The sequence below is a fragment of the Lipophrys pholis genome (genome assembly GCF_963383615.2).
Source record: "Lipophrys pholis genome assembly, chromosome: 7".
Classification (NCBI taxonomy): Eukaryota; Metazoa; Chordata; class Actinopteri; order Blenniiformes; family Blenniidae; genus Lipophrys; species Lipophrys pholis.
Genome location: NC_137638.1, coordinates 29735494 through 29753340, shown reverse-complemented (window position 1 = coordinate 29753340; position 17847 = coordinate 29735494). Strand labels below are relative to the sequence as shown.

At 47.0% G+C, this 17847-nt stretch overlaps 1 protein-coding gene across 1 annotated transcript; it reads left to right on the top strand.

Moving 5' to 3' along the window:
- Positions 1-1511: 1511 nt before the first annotated feature.
- On the top strand, positions 1512-7712 carry rnf214 (ring finger protein 214). Its single transcript, XM_080466758.1, has 6 exons — positions 1512-1907; positions 3630-3859; positions 4023-4156; positions 6008-6236; positions 6320-6529; positions 6655-7712. The coding sequence occupies exons 1-6, from the start codon at positions 1733-1735 to the stop codon at positions 7318-7320; spliced, it is 1644 nt and encodes a 547-aa protein (XP_080322884.1). The 5' UTR covers positions 1512-1732; the 3' UTR covers positions 7321-7712.
- Positions 7713-17847: the final 10135 nt, after the last annotated feature.

The window sequence follows — 17847 nt, the reverse complement described above, 5'->3', positions numbered from 1 at the left end:
GCTTGCTATAATATATACATACCATAACAAACATAACCTTTGGCCTAACTTGGGTACAGTAATTAAAGGATTCTGATTCAGCAACTTTAGCGTCCCGACATGATTTCTTGGGAGTTGTCATGTAATTGAAATGATCTATCTAACAGCTAGGTAGGGAATATATCTCACGTTATGTTTGTTACCTATCTGTTATCTTAGGATGTATAGTTAAAATGGTGAGGAATGTAAAGTTCAGATAGCTATGGTAATAAAAGTGCCAGACTCACTGTAAAATAATTGTTCGTTTTTATCAGAACCTACACTGTGGACACATAGAGAGCCGGAGTGCCCTGCTCTTTCATGGAACCTTATTTTAGAAAAATATGAGTGATGATCACTAGTATGAGAAAAATATATATTATGTTCTGGTTCAATTCTGCCCTGCATTTTAAGATAATAGCTGAAATAATTTAAACTCTAACAGAGGATGTCTAAGTCTTTAAATCTCTGCCTTTAATTTGTTGTTTACAAGTGTTCAAGTTAGACATTGTATTTATGTTTAATAACATGTTAATATTGATTATAAATCTATTTAAAACATTACATTGAAGGGAATTGGCAACTTTCAAAAGACATGGATTTAACATTATTGTTTGTCTTACAAATCCGTCTCAATTTTACATTGTGTCTGAAGCTGTTAAAAGAGTCAATTAACTGACTATCTAACTATATAAAATTTATGTTTTCAAATCCACTGACTGCTTCACACAGGATAAACACACAATGCAATGGAGGTGTTATGACTCCTTGTATGGAGGTGATGTGACCTACTGTAAGGCGTTGAAGTATGGCGGCTCCCACAGTCTGCAGCCAGGAACTCTTGAGAAAATGAGCGACAACTTAGTCTGTAAATGTAAAATGTGTGGGAATTAAAACCAACTTATTTAACTGTATTGTAAATTATGACCTCCAGAGTACAGCAATGAATTTTACTTTACTTTGGCAAACATCATATTTATCTTTTTTTAAACTATAAAGAGCAAAGAACAATAAATTATAATATATGCTTTTTTAAATGGTCGATACCTAAACACACAAAACGCCAAAATCTTGCATTGCCATGGTGATTCAAAACACTGCTGTCTCTGGGCAACCGTAAGATTTTGACAAATTTTCATGATTTAATACAAATAAAAATATTGCTTTACACTCTTGTTGGTGTGAATATAATATTGAGTCAGAATATGTGCAGACATGTTTTCAGACTATTTTTGAGAATCAAAATGGCAACGCTGTTTAGAAAAGTCTGCAAAAAAGAATTTAACATGACTTTGTGAAAGTGAGTTGAAAGATGAAATAATTGTTTGGTTCCCTGTTGTCTTTTCTGTGTTTGAAGTATTGTATGATCCAACTTCATGCACTGTGGACATTATTCTTGCTCCGTTAAGTCGTAGTTGACTTAAAAACCTGAAGCTCATAGACGATCTTTGTTCGGAACCTTTGCATAAATGTGGCGTTGCAGCACGGACTTCATTCCGCGCTGCACTGATACTTCCTGGCGGAAAGTGTGAATTCAACTTTGACAGCAGGCAAATTTACCTCAAACACTCTTTTTAAAGAGACTTTTCGAAGCTTAAAAATCATTAAACTGTCTCTGCTCTCCTGCCTGGCGTCCGGCCGGCGGCAGCGTTTCTGTTGGTTTAAAAAAGAAATCCGTTTTGAGGCTCTCAGTTTCACTTTGCAGCCCGTTAGCATGGAGGCTAACATGGAGGCAGCTAACGTGGCCTCAGAAGACCAACAGTCCAGACCGGACTCACAAGACCACCTACAGTCCAGACCGGACTCAGAAGACCACCAACAGTCCCCATGGGACGAGGACGACCTGGACCTTGACCTGGAGCTGGAGCTGGCCAAGATGACCGTGGACGGTAAAGATGTTTGATTCTCACGCTGAAACACCAGATGAAGATGAAGTTAGTTCCTGAAAGCAGCAGCTCTCTGAGCTCCATGCTGGAATAAAGTCAGTTTGAAACTTCTGACTTCAGCTCATCCTGAGATATTAAACTGGAGTCAATCTTGTCAGGCTGAACTGAAAACAATGAAACAAGTAATACAGTTTTCTCTTTAAATTACCACAATCTGGGGACTTTACGTTTCTGTCATATTAAATGATATGATGACCCTTACGAAAGGTCTATCATCAATGTACTAATGTTATTAACTTTACATCCCGTTAGTATAAGACAGCAGCAGAAGTTGGGCTCGACGTAGAGTTCAGTTTGCTTCTTACCTTCACCAACGCATATAGACCTTTTATACACACTATTTCTGTGGATATGAATATCTTCAACCATGAGCTGTGTATATTCTATATAATTATGCTTTATATGTCTAACATAACTCATCTCAGTTTCAGTCTTTAAAAAAAAAAAAAAAGTTTGTTGTTCATTAAGTTGAAGATAAGCATCACCACGCCAGGCTACATATTCAACAATGACAACAGGACCGTGGGAATGTTCAAGGTCCTAAAGGTGACTGACTGTTAGAGTCATCAATAAATTTTATTACAAATCTGTTGTCATGCCGACTGCGGCAATCATATAAAATCTCGAGGAGAGGGAGAAAGACGCAGCTGACCTCTCCCCTGACGTGCATCCATTCACCCTCTGCATTCTGGATGATAACCAATCAAGAATCCAGCCTAGAATATAACAATCTAGGTTAAAATTGACAAGAAGTCAATTAAAATGTGGGCGAATACAGAAATAACACAAAGTGTGTTTTTTGAGGCTTGAAAAGCAGGTTTAATAAAGTGGCAGAGGCACCGTCAACTCCACCTGTAAGCCAACTGTAAAGCTGTTCCGTCTTAAGGCCTCTTCATACTCCATAAGAACAAGACGGAAGTTCGGCAGTGCGGGGTCCTGTCGAACAAAATTACGTCATTTCCTTCGGCCAGCTCCTTCTGGCCGAACAAATTTGTTTCGGCTGTGCCAACCGCCCTGGCCGAACTCTTGTCGGAGCCGCACTGCTGAAACTTCTGCACTGCCGTGTGCTGCGCATGCGTGTTCTTGTTCGCTCATGACTATCGATAATATTTTATTCATATTTAGCTTGTAACAGCGCTACTGTACGAGCGCCGCAGCTCGTTAAAATGTCGGAGTGTAGGCTGACGTGATGCACCTGAACGCATCACAAACAGCTGTCAGCTCCTGTAGTTAAAACTGGACTAACATGGCGCTCGGACAAAAACTTTTTTATAACTGAAAAAGTTCAGAGAAATGTGTTTCTGAAAGCACTGGAGGCCAGAAATAAACTGTGCTGTTGAAAAGTTTAAACGCCGCTTCACAGACTTGTGGCTGCTGTGAGGGGGCGTGGCCTGCGACTTCGGCAGCTTCTTATCGGAGTATGAACAGTCCTGCCGAAAAAGCTTTTGTTTTCTGCTGCTGGCTGACGTCACTGCCGAATTTTCTTCTTGTTCTTATGGGTTCTTATAGGAGTATGCAGGCGCCTTCAGTAAGAAGTTCTCCTTCAGTCAGTCCTTCAAAGGACTTCATGACAAGAGAAGTCGGTGCCACGGGTTAACCTCGTTAAAAACCCTGAGTGGGTTCACTGTGGACTGCTTCAGCTCCTTGTTTAATCTCCTCTCTCAGACGTGATCCAGAACGTCCAGGCCGTGCAGACGGACAACCGGACCGCAGAGCTCGCCATCAACACAGACGCCGGCTGGGAGAGTGCCGTGGCAGCCATATTTGATCGCGGCTCTAGCCTGACGGAGCAATACGAACAGCTCACCAAGAGGCAGGACGAAGAGGAGGTGGAGCACGAGAAGCTCCGACAGCAGCTGCAGAAGAAGAAGGAGGACGCCACCCGCCAACACCAGGTCTCACACACACACACACACACACACACACACACACACACACACACACACACACACACACACACACACACACACACACACACACACACACACACACACACACACACACACACACACACACACACATACAAAACCTGCTGTAACACAATGCGGCTGTTTTCAGGCTCTTCTGGACAAACTGGAGTCTCTGAGAGTGAAACTGCAGCTCAACAACTCGAAGGCTGCCAGGAAGAACTTCTTAGTCAAGAAACAGGAGATGAGCTCAGAGAAGAGCCGAGCAGAGGAGGACCGGAACCGGTAACACACACACAGACAAAAACTGTCTGTCTGTCTGTCTGTCTGTCTGTCTGTCTGTCTGTCTGTCTGTCTGTACAGCCTGTTTTGATTTTTTTTAATCAAGTACAGTACATTCTTTACTTAACATTTAAGTACAGTTTTATTTCATCTTTAAGAACAGGTTTTTGTTCGTTTGTTTTTCATTTATTAAAGTACAATGTTTAACTTTTCTGTGCAATATATATTAATTGAATCATTATTTAAGTACAGTCTTTTATTTTCCTATATTTAATTACAGTTATAGTTATATCTAAATGTGTAAAATGTTACAATGGCTGACAATATTACATATACTTCTTTAGGAATAAAACTTCTGCCTTGTTTTTGATGAATGCTTCGGCTTACTAGGCTACTGTATAGTGTTGGTCATTATGGTGGTACTTGGAGAGCCAAGTATTTTCTGGGTTGGTACTTGGTGTAAAAAGTTTGAGAACCACTGGTATAGGCGGTTAAATCCACATAGAACTGAAGTAGATTTAAGATTTTCCTAAAATTTGATATTGAAAAATACAGTATGCTTTATGTTGATGTTGCGTTTTGTGTTAAAATATTAGGTTAATGTAGGGCTGGGCGATATATCGAATATTTACTGGATGTATCGTGGTTTGTTCTCTTTACAATAAAGAAAATGACTATATTGTGAGTCTGGATATACCGATACTACTATCGGGTATCGGTTCGTACTCATAAAACTGCCACCGATACCAAGACACCAGATACCGCTTCACGGCAGTGCGCGTGTTGTGTATTTAGACCTTGTAGGGCTGCCGTAGTTGAGACGGACACAAGGCATTGTGGGTATTGTAGTGTGTGGGTGTTGAGTTGTCCTGCAGCGGACCGCAGGTCCTCTGTGTATGTTTGGTGTGTACAATAGATAAAAGATTAATCGGCTACTGGAGTCCCTATCCTTGTTATGTAGGAAGATACCCTGAAGACACAGCAGCCTGGTTTACAGCACGTCGCTGCAAGGCAGGGTGAGGAGCGTACATCACGGCGGGCAATGAGGAGTGGTTAACTCCCCGCCTCACACCCGGTGGAAATAAGGACATGGAACTCAGTTTCTGAGATGAACACTTCTATTTATTTGCCAGTTAGTTTTATGTACAGCTTCGTGTTGGACCTGCTCCATAGCACGCTCGCTCCCTCAGGCACACTGGTCAAGCCAGCAGCGCGTCTGTTAAAGGGCCACGCACACAATGTTTTCTAACAGTATATGTGGCAGTGCCATTAAAAAAAATGTAAGTAAATTTAAGTACTCTGTATTGGTGAGTACTCAAATGTAAGTACTCGTACACTACTCGTTTTTAAAAAAAAAAAAAAAAAAGTGGCATCCCTAATAGTGAGTATTCCGTAGCTTTTAGCCGCCGGCATTAAATTGCATCAATAGTGTTGATTTCCAGTAAAATATGGAGATTCATATCGTGTGTCGTGATTTGGCCTAAGAATATCAAGATATCGATAAAAGCTCATATCGCCCAGCTCTAGTTTAAAGAGTCGCTACTTTTGCCCAGTTCATCCCTGCGTGCAGCGAGCTGCTCTCATGGCCCCGCCCCTCCCCCGCCCCAATAACTTCTAGTTTTCAGACAGATGATAAAAGTTGAAGCGGTGGAGGAAGTAGTGATTTCACACATCGGACGTCCAACAGAGAAACGCACTCTGCAGGGAACGCTGAGAACTACAGCACCAATGGCAGGAAGCATTTCCTGAATGTTTGGTCATTGTCCCTGCGCCGCCTCAGACACAGTTGACTGTCTGATGAGGTGTGAATTGAGGATTTATCAGTGAGTCTCTGAGCGGCCGTTTCCTCGCCAGGTTGTCCAAAGAGCTGCAGGAGATGGAGCAGAAGCTGACGGCGCTGGCCAAGGAGCAGAGGGAGGAGCAGCAACACTGGAGGGAGGAGCTGGAGGAGCTGCAGCGAGAGATGGAGCGGCTGAGGAAGGAGGTGAAGGAGGCGCAGCAGCAGGCGCAGCGGGACGAGATCTCAGCCGTGGAGAAACAGCGAGAGACGGCCATGTCGCGCATCAACGCCTGGCTCAGAGAGGTAAACACAGAGCATTCCTCCCCCCCCCCCCCCCCCCGCCGATCCTGAGCAGCACTGACCTCCACCCTCCCCCTCTGGTGCAGGTGAGCCAGTACCTGAACACCCTGCAGGTGGAGTTTCCTCAGCAGTTCCCTCAGGAGAGGATGTCCTGGGAGAAGAAGGAGAGTCTGGTGCGCAGGAACCAGGCGGAGCTGCAGAGCCGCTTCCAGGAAGTCCTGCAGCAGCTGCAGCAGGGCCGAGACCTGGAGACCCTCCCCCGGATCAACGTGCCCACCCTACCTCAGGTCCCCACGGTAACGCTCTCCTTTGTTCTCCACCTTTAGTCCGAGGAGTTGGGCGCATGGTTCTGGGGTTGGATGAAGACGGGTTCTACTGATTGTTTGTTTCTGAAGACTTTGTCCTTCCTGTCGCCTCGCAGGTCGACCTGAAGTTCAAGCAGGTGATGCAGAGGGTGCTCCCCCCACCGTTCATCCCCCCACCACACCAACCCCCCATCAACCAGCCCTTCCTCCCTCAGAGACCCACCCACTTCTACCCACAGCGGCTCCCCCACATCCCCCCCCACCCTCAGTTCCGTGTCCCCTACCACCCCCCTCCCTTCCAGCCCCCCCCTCACTTCAGAGCTCCGGTGAGGAGCGCGTCCCCCTCCCCTCCCCTGCACCCCACGGTCCCTTCCCCGCCTCCCCCCACCGCTGCCCCCGCCGGGAAACTGGACAAAGTGCTGGAGAAGCTGGGGACGAGGTTCCCACAATGCACCAGGGCTCAGCTGACGTCTCTGCTCCAGCAGGTGAAGAGCTCCCGCGGGACGCTCGCCGGCATGTCCATGGAGGAGGTCATCGAGCAGGTGGGCTTCAAGCTGGCGCAGGGTGAGAGGTCGGCCCCGGGGCCCATCAGCCGCCCCGCCCCCCTGGGCCCCATCCAGAGACCCCCCACCTCCAGAAAACTGTGCCTGATGTGCCAGAACCACGTGGATCCGGAGAGCCGCCACCCTCTGAGCTGCTCCCACACCATCCACAGAGACTGCATCCAGGTGTGGCTGCAGTCCAGCAGGAACAACTCCTGCCCCTTCTGCCCGGGCAAGTGAGGGACCCCCTCCGGACCTCCTCCGGACCCCCCCGACACCTCAACAACAACCAAAGTGCCGCATCAACTAACGTCAGCTGCGTTCTAAGATGACACGGTTGATTTGTTCATGTTCATTTGTTCCTCCTGATTCTCCTCTTCAGCTCAAATAAATTCATCAAACAGTTGGAGCCTCAGACTGATCAGGTGTCGGCAACATGCTGACATCAGGAAGAGGTTTTCCTCTGGCAGGGTGTGAAGCCTAACATCTCCAACTCAAATAGCCTCCTTGTTGGCGAAATATGTAAAAAGTAAAAACAACAAAGCAAAATCACCTTTATTTATATATAAATGACCAGAATCAGTTTTATCTATTCAGGCTAAAAATAAAACGCAAACATGGATGCTTTCTTCAATGGATTCCTGTTCCCTCAATGAACTGCTCTCCACTGCTGGCAGCCCCAGACCATGATGCTGCCACCACCATGCTTGACTGCAGCCAAGACACACTTGTCCTTGTGCTCCTCACCTGGTTGCCGCCACACACACTTGACGCCCCCCGAACCAAATAGGTTTATCTTGGTCTCATCAGACCACAGGACAGGGTTCCAGTAATCCATGCCCTCGGCAAACTGTCTTTAGAAGAGGTTTCCCTCTGGGCGGCGGCCATGCTGACCGGTTTGACGCAGTGAGCAGCGTTTAATAACTGGAGTGTGTACTTAGACGGAGGCGGTTGGTGGCAATGTATAGCCTTCGCATGTTGTTTGCGTGTGAATTACAAACCAGACTTTATGGCATTTAATAAGTACTCGTATGGGCAAGTAGCTTTAGGTTAGTACTCGTCCTTCAGTGCCATCAGTCCATCCCTAATGCATACATTCAGTGGTTAATGCTCATTACAGGGCCTGATCAACACAGTCTGCCAACTTGTTAGGGAGTCCATCCATCTTCTGTACCACTTCGTCCTGTTCGGGGTGGCGGAGCCGATCCCGGCGAGCTGGGCGAGGGCAGGGTACACCCTGAACCCCTCGTCTGTGTGCTTCTATAAATGTAGTTTCCACCTGCAGGCTGCCTCCACTGTGAGATATAGGGAAGGATTTTTCTGTTAAACTGTACTTTTCACTCATTTCCAGAGCAAACACTGTGATATGAGACCAGAAACACACACACACACACTCCCTGTGGACCCCCCAGTCAGCTTTAATGGGAGAGCTGGGCGGTCGATGGCAGAGGTTAAAGGAGCCGTCCCGTCCCAATAAATATCAACACACACACACTTCCATGTGTCGGTCTGCAGCATGAGTGTGAAATAATGACGGTGTGTGTATTGCCTCCTGTTTACTGTCTGAACATCCATCTCTCCTCTAACAACCCCCCCCCCCCCCCCATCTCATTTGAAAGGTGGGTTTCTGGGACGGTCTGGACCGATTTTACAGGCGGCCGTGCCAATAAAAGCTGCTGTTCTCCCAGTAAAGCTGCTGTAATGAATGAACAACGCTGAGGAAAATAAAGACAAAACGCTGCCGAGGGCGGAGAGGCTGGAGGGGGAAATCAGAGCGGCTCTGTGGGAGGGGGGGTCTTCAGCTGAAACACTGGAGACGAGCACAGCAAACAAAAGCAATAAACATTCAAAGCCACTTCAAACAGCAGGTCAAATCACAAACATTTAATCAACTAATGGTTTTTTATTGTTTCTGTGCAGCAATTACACCTACTGACACACACACACACACACACACACAACCTCAGAAACAATCTGGCGACAGAAGGACACACATTAACATAGAAGCAGATAAAGATGCTCCAAATGATACCAAAGTGGTAATTAAATCCACCGTACCACTCTCCTCGTCAGCTGGAGCCTCAAACCCTGAAAACTAAAATGTTTTGAGTTATTTAGATTTACAGAAACATTATGTTGGATTTACAATTAAGAAGAGCTGATTTTGATCATCAGCAGGTTCAGCTGCTGCTCTTTCCAGACGTTTCATCAGTTTCCAGTAGTTTGTGTGCAGATCCAGGTCGTCAGTGAAAGTTTATTTCTCTCATTTAATCCACAACACAAAGTTCATCCACGGATTTTTATTTTTTAGATTTGAGTTTTATCTCAAATCTAAAAAGCTAAATGAGGCTGTGGGATGTGTTCATTCATCCCCTATCAATGTTTAAAAAACGTTTCCATATGTAGAATCATCAGTTTGATATTTTCCTGATCAGTGAACTTTCTTCATGTGCGGAGGTGAACTGAAGGCCCGTGTCTCCTTAAGCAGCAGAAGTCAGATTAGTTTAAATGATGGGCTGCAGTTAAAGATGGTGTTTCCATTTAAAACTACTTTTCTCTGTTTTTCCCCGGTATAGATCTGCTGCCTCCAGCGGTTGTGCTGACAGCTCTAATGTTGCTGTTGATTTACACACCAACAGACAAACCAGCATCATTACCGCAGCCTGTAATGTGCCCCCCCCCCCGGACAGAGTGGGGTCTGGGGGCCGTTAAGGGGCTCCCGGGGGACCCGTCCTGGAAATGGGAGACTTTTATTCCACTATTACTTCGCTGAGGAGGAGATAACGGAGTGACAAGTCAACACACAAACATTAAAAACAATGATTCTGAGGCCCGTTTACACGTTTCAAGTAAAAATGCATCATATTTGCATTTTCGTTTAAGAAAACTTTCACGTTTACACGCCAACGTTCTGAAATTTCGGTCTGTTTTTACAGAAATGGCCGGAACACTGAAAACTATGTAGTTAGCATGCCAGGCCACTACTTGGCGCTGTTGATCGTTTTTGTAATGAAATCACACACACATGAATCAGAGAACAATGTGCTCTGAACATTAACCATGAGAACACGAACCTTCTAGAGGACAGACGACCAAGTGGATCGTTATTACGGTGACCGTCAAAATAAAACTACGAGGAGAAGATGGACTGGAAGTCATGACACTCTGGAGGAAAGGTTCCTATTGGCTGTCTACTGAGCATGTGCAGAAGAACTATTCATCAGAGGCGAGAAGGGCCCCGGTCATTTTCACTAAGGGCCCGTTTACACGACAACGAATTCGAGTGTATCCGCAAAACTTTCTTCACTTTTGGGGGGTCCGTTTACACGGCACCAGTGTTCTGATGCACTGTATCAGCAAAGTTTTTAATCCGACTCCCAAAGTGGAAAGATTATTTCACGGCCGCTATTCCCTCCTGCAGAGACTGATGGAGGCTACAGAGCCTGTTACTGCACATCTCCCCCCCTCCCTCCTGCTCATCCAGTTGTAAACAAACATGGCGGCCGCGTAGTGGTACGACTCACAGTCCGTATTCTAGTTTTATGGTCCAAACTCAGTAGTTTAATAGTTGAGACTCTCCCTGATAGCATCCGATGTGTCATCAGTCCATGATGATGTCAGGTTCTCTCCATTTTCTTCATGTTTATAATGTATTGTTCTCTGCACACGTCTGTGTAGTTTCATAACAAAATCAAGCAACAGCGCCCTCCAGTGGCCTGGCATACTAACTACACCTTTGTCTCTGTGTCAGCTGCTGCAGTGTAAACGCACACTTTTTTTTTAGCGGATTAGGTGTTGTCACGTGAAACATTGTCGTGTAAACAGGGCTTAAGTTCTACCTTAGAATCCTTTTTCAACAAGTTGTGTTTTCAGTGACTCTGAGCACCGTTGTTATGTAAACTGACTCCAACACCAATGAAAGGTTTACATTTTCACTTAAAACCGTTGCTGTGGACACAGGCCTGAGTCAGATACAAGAAACACGTCACAGTTTGAGGACATTGAACCTCAAATAAATCAAATGGCTGATTTGAATCCAGTGTGGACCCAGAACCTGCCTTCTGTACTGTGGTTGCTTTGCCTCATCAATATCTTTGTTATGAAAACGAAATGAAACTAAAATCTGAGGTCCAGTAAACAGAAACAGATTTTATCATGTCTCTTATTTCACTTGTGTTTTTTTCCCTCTGATAACAAATAAGTATTATGTTGTAATTTTGCACTGATACCACTTGTTTAAAGGCCAAGTATGAGTACTAACCTTCAGCTACTTGCCAATGAAGAGTGCCCATAAGAATACTTATTAAATGCCACAAAGCCTGATTCATACTCCATAAGCAAGTGATATGTAAAGGATCTGCGTTACCACCAACCACCTTTGCATCATGATTTGTGAAAATTTGATATCCTATAGTACAGTACAGTACAGTACAGTACAGTACAGTAGTAAAGCAGTGACATAGGAGGTTCCATTGGATAAAGTTGGATGCAGTTGTTTTATAAGGAGAGGCAAAGCATTACTATACAGACAGGACAATAATTGGCACCAACCTGATGCTCTTCCAAGAGCAATCCACTGCCAGGGTCGGTCTTCCTGCAAACAGTCAGTGGACTTTTGTAACTGCAGTATGACGATCTATGACATTATTTAACGTCCATCTAGCAAATCCGATCAGACAGATAATAATAAGGTTTAATATCGCGCTTTTGTTGACACTCAAAGAGTCTTTACATTGCTTTGTTCATTCCCTCCATACTGGATGGTGTTAAACTACGTATGTAACCACAGCTGCCCTGGAGCAGACTGATGGAAGAGAGGCTGCTAATCTGCACCATCGGCTCCTCTGACCACCACCAACCACTCACCCTCTCACTGCATTCACCTTCTGACCACCACCAACCACTCACTCTCTCACCCTCCAACCACCACCACCACCACCAACCACTCACTTTCTCACTTCATTCACCCTCTGACCACCACCAACCACCAACCCCTCACTCTCTCATCCTCCAACCACCACCACCACCAACCACTTTCACTGCATTCACACAGGCAGTTTGGGGATTCAGTGTCTTGCCCAAGGACACTTCGGTATGTAGGCAGGTAGAGATGGAACTCAAACCTGCAACCATCCGATTGGGAGACGATCGCTCTACCAACCGAGCCATGCAATCAGGTCCATCATTGAACACATTCGCCTGACCGTGAAAACAGACCATCTAATTGAAACTGGAACGGCACTCGGTAGAACAAACCTTCTTCAACACCAAACTAGTTTGAGGAACTGAGTTAGCATCACTAGCATGTTAGCTCATATTGATGCTAACTAGCCTGTCAGGTAGCAACATCACTGTACGAAACACTGAGCGGCGCGCAGATAAACCACAACCCGAGTCTCCCACACACACACACGCACAATTTATGCACAACAACAATAATAATACATTTTATTTATAACGCACTTTACATTTAAACGGTCTAAAGAGCTACAGGGAAAATTTGAAAGGTAAGTTAAAAAAAAAAACTTCAAATTGTGTTAGGTTCAAAAGGAACACATAAAAGACAATTAAGAGAAGGCTTCTTTTTTTTTTAAAGGTAGTTTTTAGTTTTTGTTAAAAAACAGCCGTAGTTTATGTGGCCCTCAGGCGTTCCAGAGTCTCCGGGAAGCAGATGAGAAGTTCTACCACAATGCAGATTAAAAAAGGAAAAGTCTTCTTAGCTTGTGGCCTTTGGAGCATTAGCCGCTACCGTTAGCCTTAGCTCTTCAGGTAGCGTCTCTGTTCTGGTAGCGAGCGGCTCCACTGAGCTGCATCTTCTCCTCTGTGACGTTTTGGATGTGAACTCAAAGTGAGAGGGAGCAAAGAAAAAAAAGAACCAGGCCTAAATGAAATAATAGTAATTAGGCTGTTGTAAGGAGTAGAAGGTACAGATAATTGCATGAAAAAGTAAGAATTTGAAGTAAAATACCTAAAAATGATCTTCGGTAATGAGTGTATCAGTGATATTAGCATATAGCTTTGCTGCTAGGTGAGCCTTGAAACTATTTATCATGTAGTGGAGTTTAAATTAGGCTTCATGGCATCTAGTACTTGTTTCAGTGCTCGTATCAGCAAATAAAGGTTATAACTCGTACTTTAATAAAGTGGTTTTGGTGCCTCCCTAGTTAATTTAATTGTGAGCAAAAGTTAATAAATGAGAACCAGAGTGTGTTACATTGTTGATATCATGGGTTGGGCCCAAAAAGAACGAAAGCAGGACACTTCTGGTCCAGGGGCCAGAAGTTTGAGACCCAGATCCACTCTTTGTCTTGGAAACAGTGTTTGGTAGTGGTTCGTTTTGGCCGAGCGAAGCAAAAAGGTGCAGAGAAGGTTTTGGGAAAAAACACAAACAGTTTGAGATGATGTTGGGCTTCATGAGCATCTGTGGGATGTGCAAAATAAGTCCGATCCATGGAGGCTGTGTGAGTCAGCCTCCATGGATCGGACTGCAGTCAGAGGTGGTCTTAATGTTGTGGCTGATGGCTGCGGTGACATTTAAAGTGTGCGTTGAGAGAAAAGCACTGGAAACAGCTTCCTTTCACGTGGAGGCAGAAATGTTAACAGGACGTGTGTGTTGTTCTTTCTGGAGGAGTTCATTAAAGTGTGAAGCCTCGGATCAACTTTTAGCAGATTTAAAGGGGAGAAGAGAGAAAAATCAATCATCTGTTTGAGTGTACGACTCGTGTATTTCTGACATTTTACAGAAGCTCATCAGCAGCGGCCTCGTCTCCGGGGTCACCGGCTGCAGGCGGGGAAACCGAGCCCACTGTCAGCTCCGCAGGACTTTACTTTACTAGGTTATTCATGATGTGTGCGGGGGGGGGGGACGGCGTCCTCTGGGGACAAAGAGTCTGAAGGCCGGACAAACACTTTAACAAGGTGCCGCTGCTGTTTTCATGCTCTGAATCAACATCGACTGCGTGACCGAGCAGCTAAATGCCAACGGAGGAAGGGGAGGGATTCTGCTGGCCGAGGGCGGGGGGGGTGCTCCTGAAGTGGGGTGCTGCAGCCCCTGATGTTGTGTTTCAGGAGTGTTTATTCTCCATCAGATGTATAGAAATTACACACACTTCCTACCATTTATCACACCAGCATCTGCATATGAGGAGAACATTTCTTACACGCAGATACTGAAACTGCAGAGTTTTTAATGTCTCATAAGTATGATTCATTTCAATTCAACTCAATTTTAATACTATAGCTGCAAATGCAACAGTCTTTTCAAGGCACATTTCCAGAGAGAGAGAAAAACAGACAATCCCACATGGTCAAGCATCAAGCAATGGTGGAAACCTGCAGGACTAGGCTCAGAGGTGGAGACGCTCTGCGGTTCCAGTTTCCAGATCAATATTTAATGTCGCCTAAAGTAAAACCAAAACACTAATTCCACATGCATAACACCGTCTTCATTGATTTACTTTTTCACATCTTCTGGCATCGTGAGAGGAGCTCTTCTGAGGGCCGCTACATTCACCAACTCCAACGTGGCCAACAACCCAGAAACTACAACTCCTAGAAGCCACTGCGGCAGACAGGGGAGAGGGAGGGAGGGAGAGGGAGAGGGAGAGAGAGAGAGAGAGAGAGAGAGAGAGAGACAGACAGACAGACAGAGAGAGACACACAGAGAGACAGAGAGAGAGCGAAAGAGAGAGAGAGAGAGACAGCGAGAGAGACAACGAGAGAGACAGCGAGAGAGAGACAGAGACAGAGAGAGACAGAGAGAGAGACACAGAGAGAGAGACAGAGAGAGACAGAGACAGAGAGAGACAGAGAGAGAGACACAGAGAGAGAGACAGAGAGAGACAGAGACAGAGAGAGACAGCGAGAGAGAGAGAGAGAGACAGAGAGAGAGAGAGAGAGAGACAGAGAGAGAGACACAGAGAGAGAGACAGAGAGAGAGAGACAGAGAGAGACAGAGACAGAGAGAGACAGCGAGAGAGAGAGAGACAGAGAGAGAGAGAGAGAGAGAGAGAGAGAGAGAGAGAGAGAGAGAGAGAGAGAGAAAGAGAGGGAGAGGGGGAGACAGAGAGACAGAGAGAGGAAGAGAGAGAGAGAGAGAGAGAGAGAAAGAGAGAGAGGGAGAGAGAGAGAGAGAGAGAGAGAGAGAGGGAGAGAGAGAGAGAGACAGAGAGAGGAAGAGAGAGAGAGCTGCAGAGTTCAGTGATCTTCCTCACAGTCTGAGTTCATTTTCAACTGAAGCCCAGTGAGCAAGAAAACAAACGTCACAAGATAAACCACCAGATCTTTCTTTTTCACTTTGACCCATGGTGAGGACAAAAGAGGAGGACAAGAGAGGAGGAGTGTCAGGAGGAGAAGGAGGAGGAGAATGAGGAAGAGAGTGAGGAGGACAAGAGAGGAGGAGAGTAAGGAGGAGCATGAGGAGGAAAATGAGGAGAAGAGCGAGGAGGTGAGTTAGGAGGACAGTGAGGAGGTGAGTGGGGAGTGAGTCAGGAGGAGAGTGAGGAGGTGAGTGGGGAGTGAGTCAGGAGGAGAGTGAGGAGGTGAGTGGGGAGTGAGTCAGGAGGAGAGTGAGGAGGTGAGTGGGGAGTGAGTGAGGAGGTGAGTGGGGAGGAGAGTGAGGAGGACAAGAGAGGAGGACAGTGAGGAGAAGAGTGAGGAGGACAGTGAGGAGAAGATTAAGGAGGAGAGTGAAGAGGAGAGTGAGGAGGACAAGAGAGGAGGACAGTGAGGAGGAGCGTGAGGATGAATGTGAGGACACTGAGGAGGACAAGAGAGGAGGACAGGTGAGGAGGAGAGTGGGGAGGAGAGTGAGGAGGACAAGAGAGGAGGACAGTGAGGAGTAGCGTGAGGAGGCGTGTGAGGAGGAGAGTGAGGAGGCGAGTCAGGAGAGGGAGGAGGACAAGAGAGGAGGATAGGGAGGAGGAGCATGAGGAGGAGCGTGACGAGGAGCGTGATGAGGAGCGTGATGAGGACAGTGAGGAGGAGAGTGAGGAGGACAGTGAGGAGGAGCGTGAGGAGGACAGAGAGGAGGAGCATGAGGACGAGTGTGAGGACAGTGAGGAGGACAAGAGAGGAGGACAAGTGATGATGAGCGTGAGGAGGAGCATGAGGAGGACAGTGAGGACGAGAGTGAGGAGAATAATGAGCAAGACAAGAGAGGAGGAGTGTGAGGAGGACAGAGAGGAGGAGCGTGAGGGGGACAGTGAGGAGGACAATGAGCAGGACAAGAGAGGAGGACAGTGAGGAGGAGCGTGAGGATGAGTGTGAGGACAGTGAGGAGGACAAGAAAGGAGGACAAGTGAGGAGGAGTGTGAGGACAGTGAGGAGGACAAGAGAGGAGGACAAGTGAGGAGGACAAGAGAGGAGTAGCGTGAGGAGGTGAGTGAGGAGGAGAGTGAGGAGGCGAGTCAGGAGAGGGAGGAGGACAAGAGAGGAGGACAGTGAGGAGGAGCATGAGGAGGAGCGTGACGAGGAGCGTGATGAGGAGAGTGAGGAGGACAGAGAGGAGGAGCGTGAGGGGGACAGTGCGGAGGAGCGTGAGGACGAGTGTGAGGACAGTGAGGAGGACAAGAAGGAGGACAAGTGATGAGGAGCGTGAGGAGGACAGTGAGGAGGACAGTGAGGACGAGAATGAGGAGGAGCATGAAGAGGAGAGTGAGGAGAATAATGAGCAGGACAAGAGAGGAGGAGTGTGAGGAGGACAGAGAGGAGGAGCGTGAGGGGGACAGTGAGGAGGACAATGAGGAGGACATAGCAGGACAGAGAGGAGGACACTGGAGTATGGGGGAGGAGAGTGAGGAGGACAGGAGGACACTGAATAACAGCAGGAGGACAGAACCTCTCCAGATTGTCTGTCCTGCTCCTGCTGAGTCACATTCTCCTGATGGCGGCAGCGTGTGGTCTGGTGGCGTCCTCAGGAAGACGAATGGTGTTTATCAGCCTCCAGAACCTTCTGCTCTGATCTAATGAGCTTTTTTTCAAAGGTCGTCTTCATTAGGATCCATCATCACTCTTGTTCCATCAATTAATGATCCTGACGTGGAGCCGGAGGGTCAACGGCCTGCATCCTTCACTGGCAGAGGACCCTCCACAAGTCTCCTCCTCATGCACCTCCTGCTGCTCCTCCTCTTGCGGCTGCTGCTGCTCCTCCTGCTCCTCCTCTTCCCCCTGCACCTCCCTCCCTCTCCCTCCTTCTCCTCCTCCTGCTGCTGCTCCTCCTGCTGCTGCTGCTGCTCCTCCTCCTGCACCTCCTCCTCCTGCTGCTGCTACTGCTGCTCCTCCTGCTGCACCTCCTCCTCCTGCTGCTCCTCCTCCTGCTGCTGCTCCTCCTCCTGCACCTCCTCCTCCTGCTGCTCCTCCTCCTGCTGCTGCTACTGCTGCTCCTCCTCCTGCACCTCCTCCTGCTGCTCCTCCTCCTGCTGCTGCTCCTCCTCTTCCCCCTGCACCTCCCTCCCTCTCCCTCCTTCTCCTCCTCCTGCTCCTCCTCCCTCCTCCTCCTCTGGCATTAAGGCCTGTCATCCCAGCATGCCGTGGGGCCTCCGGCCGGAGCCCAGCGGTGTCAATTAAATTTGATTGACTGAGTAAAAGAAGCACACAAATAAGGCAAAACAACAGACACAAAAATCTATACATGACTCTCCCTCCTCCACCTCCTCTTCCACCTCCTCCTCCTCCTCCTCCCGCTCCTCCTCCGCTCCATCATCTCCTCTTCTTTTACCTCCTCCTCTTCATCCTCTTCTCTGCTGTCAAGTCAAACTCTCGCCTTTG

Coding starts and splice junctions, on each gene's coding strand:
- rnf214 (XM_080466758.1), top strand. CDS start 1,733: ATGGAGGCTAACATGGAGGCAGCTAACGTGGCCTCAGAAGACCAACAG. Junction 4,157..6,007: donor GCAGAGGAGGACCGGAACCG/GTAACACACACA, acceptor TTTCCTCGCCAG/GTTGTCCAAAGAGCTGCAGG. Junction 6,530..6,654: donor CCCTACCTCAGGTCCCCACG/GTAACGCTCTCC, acceptor GTCGCCTCGCAG/GTCGACCTGAAGTTCAAGCA.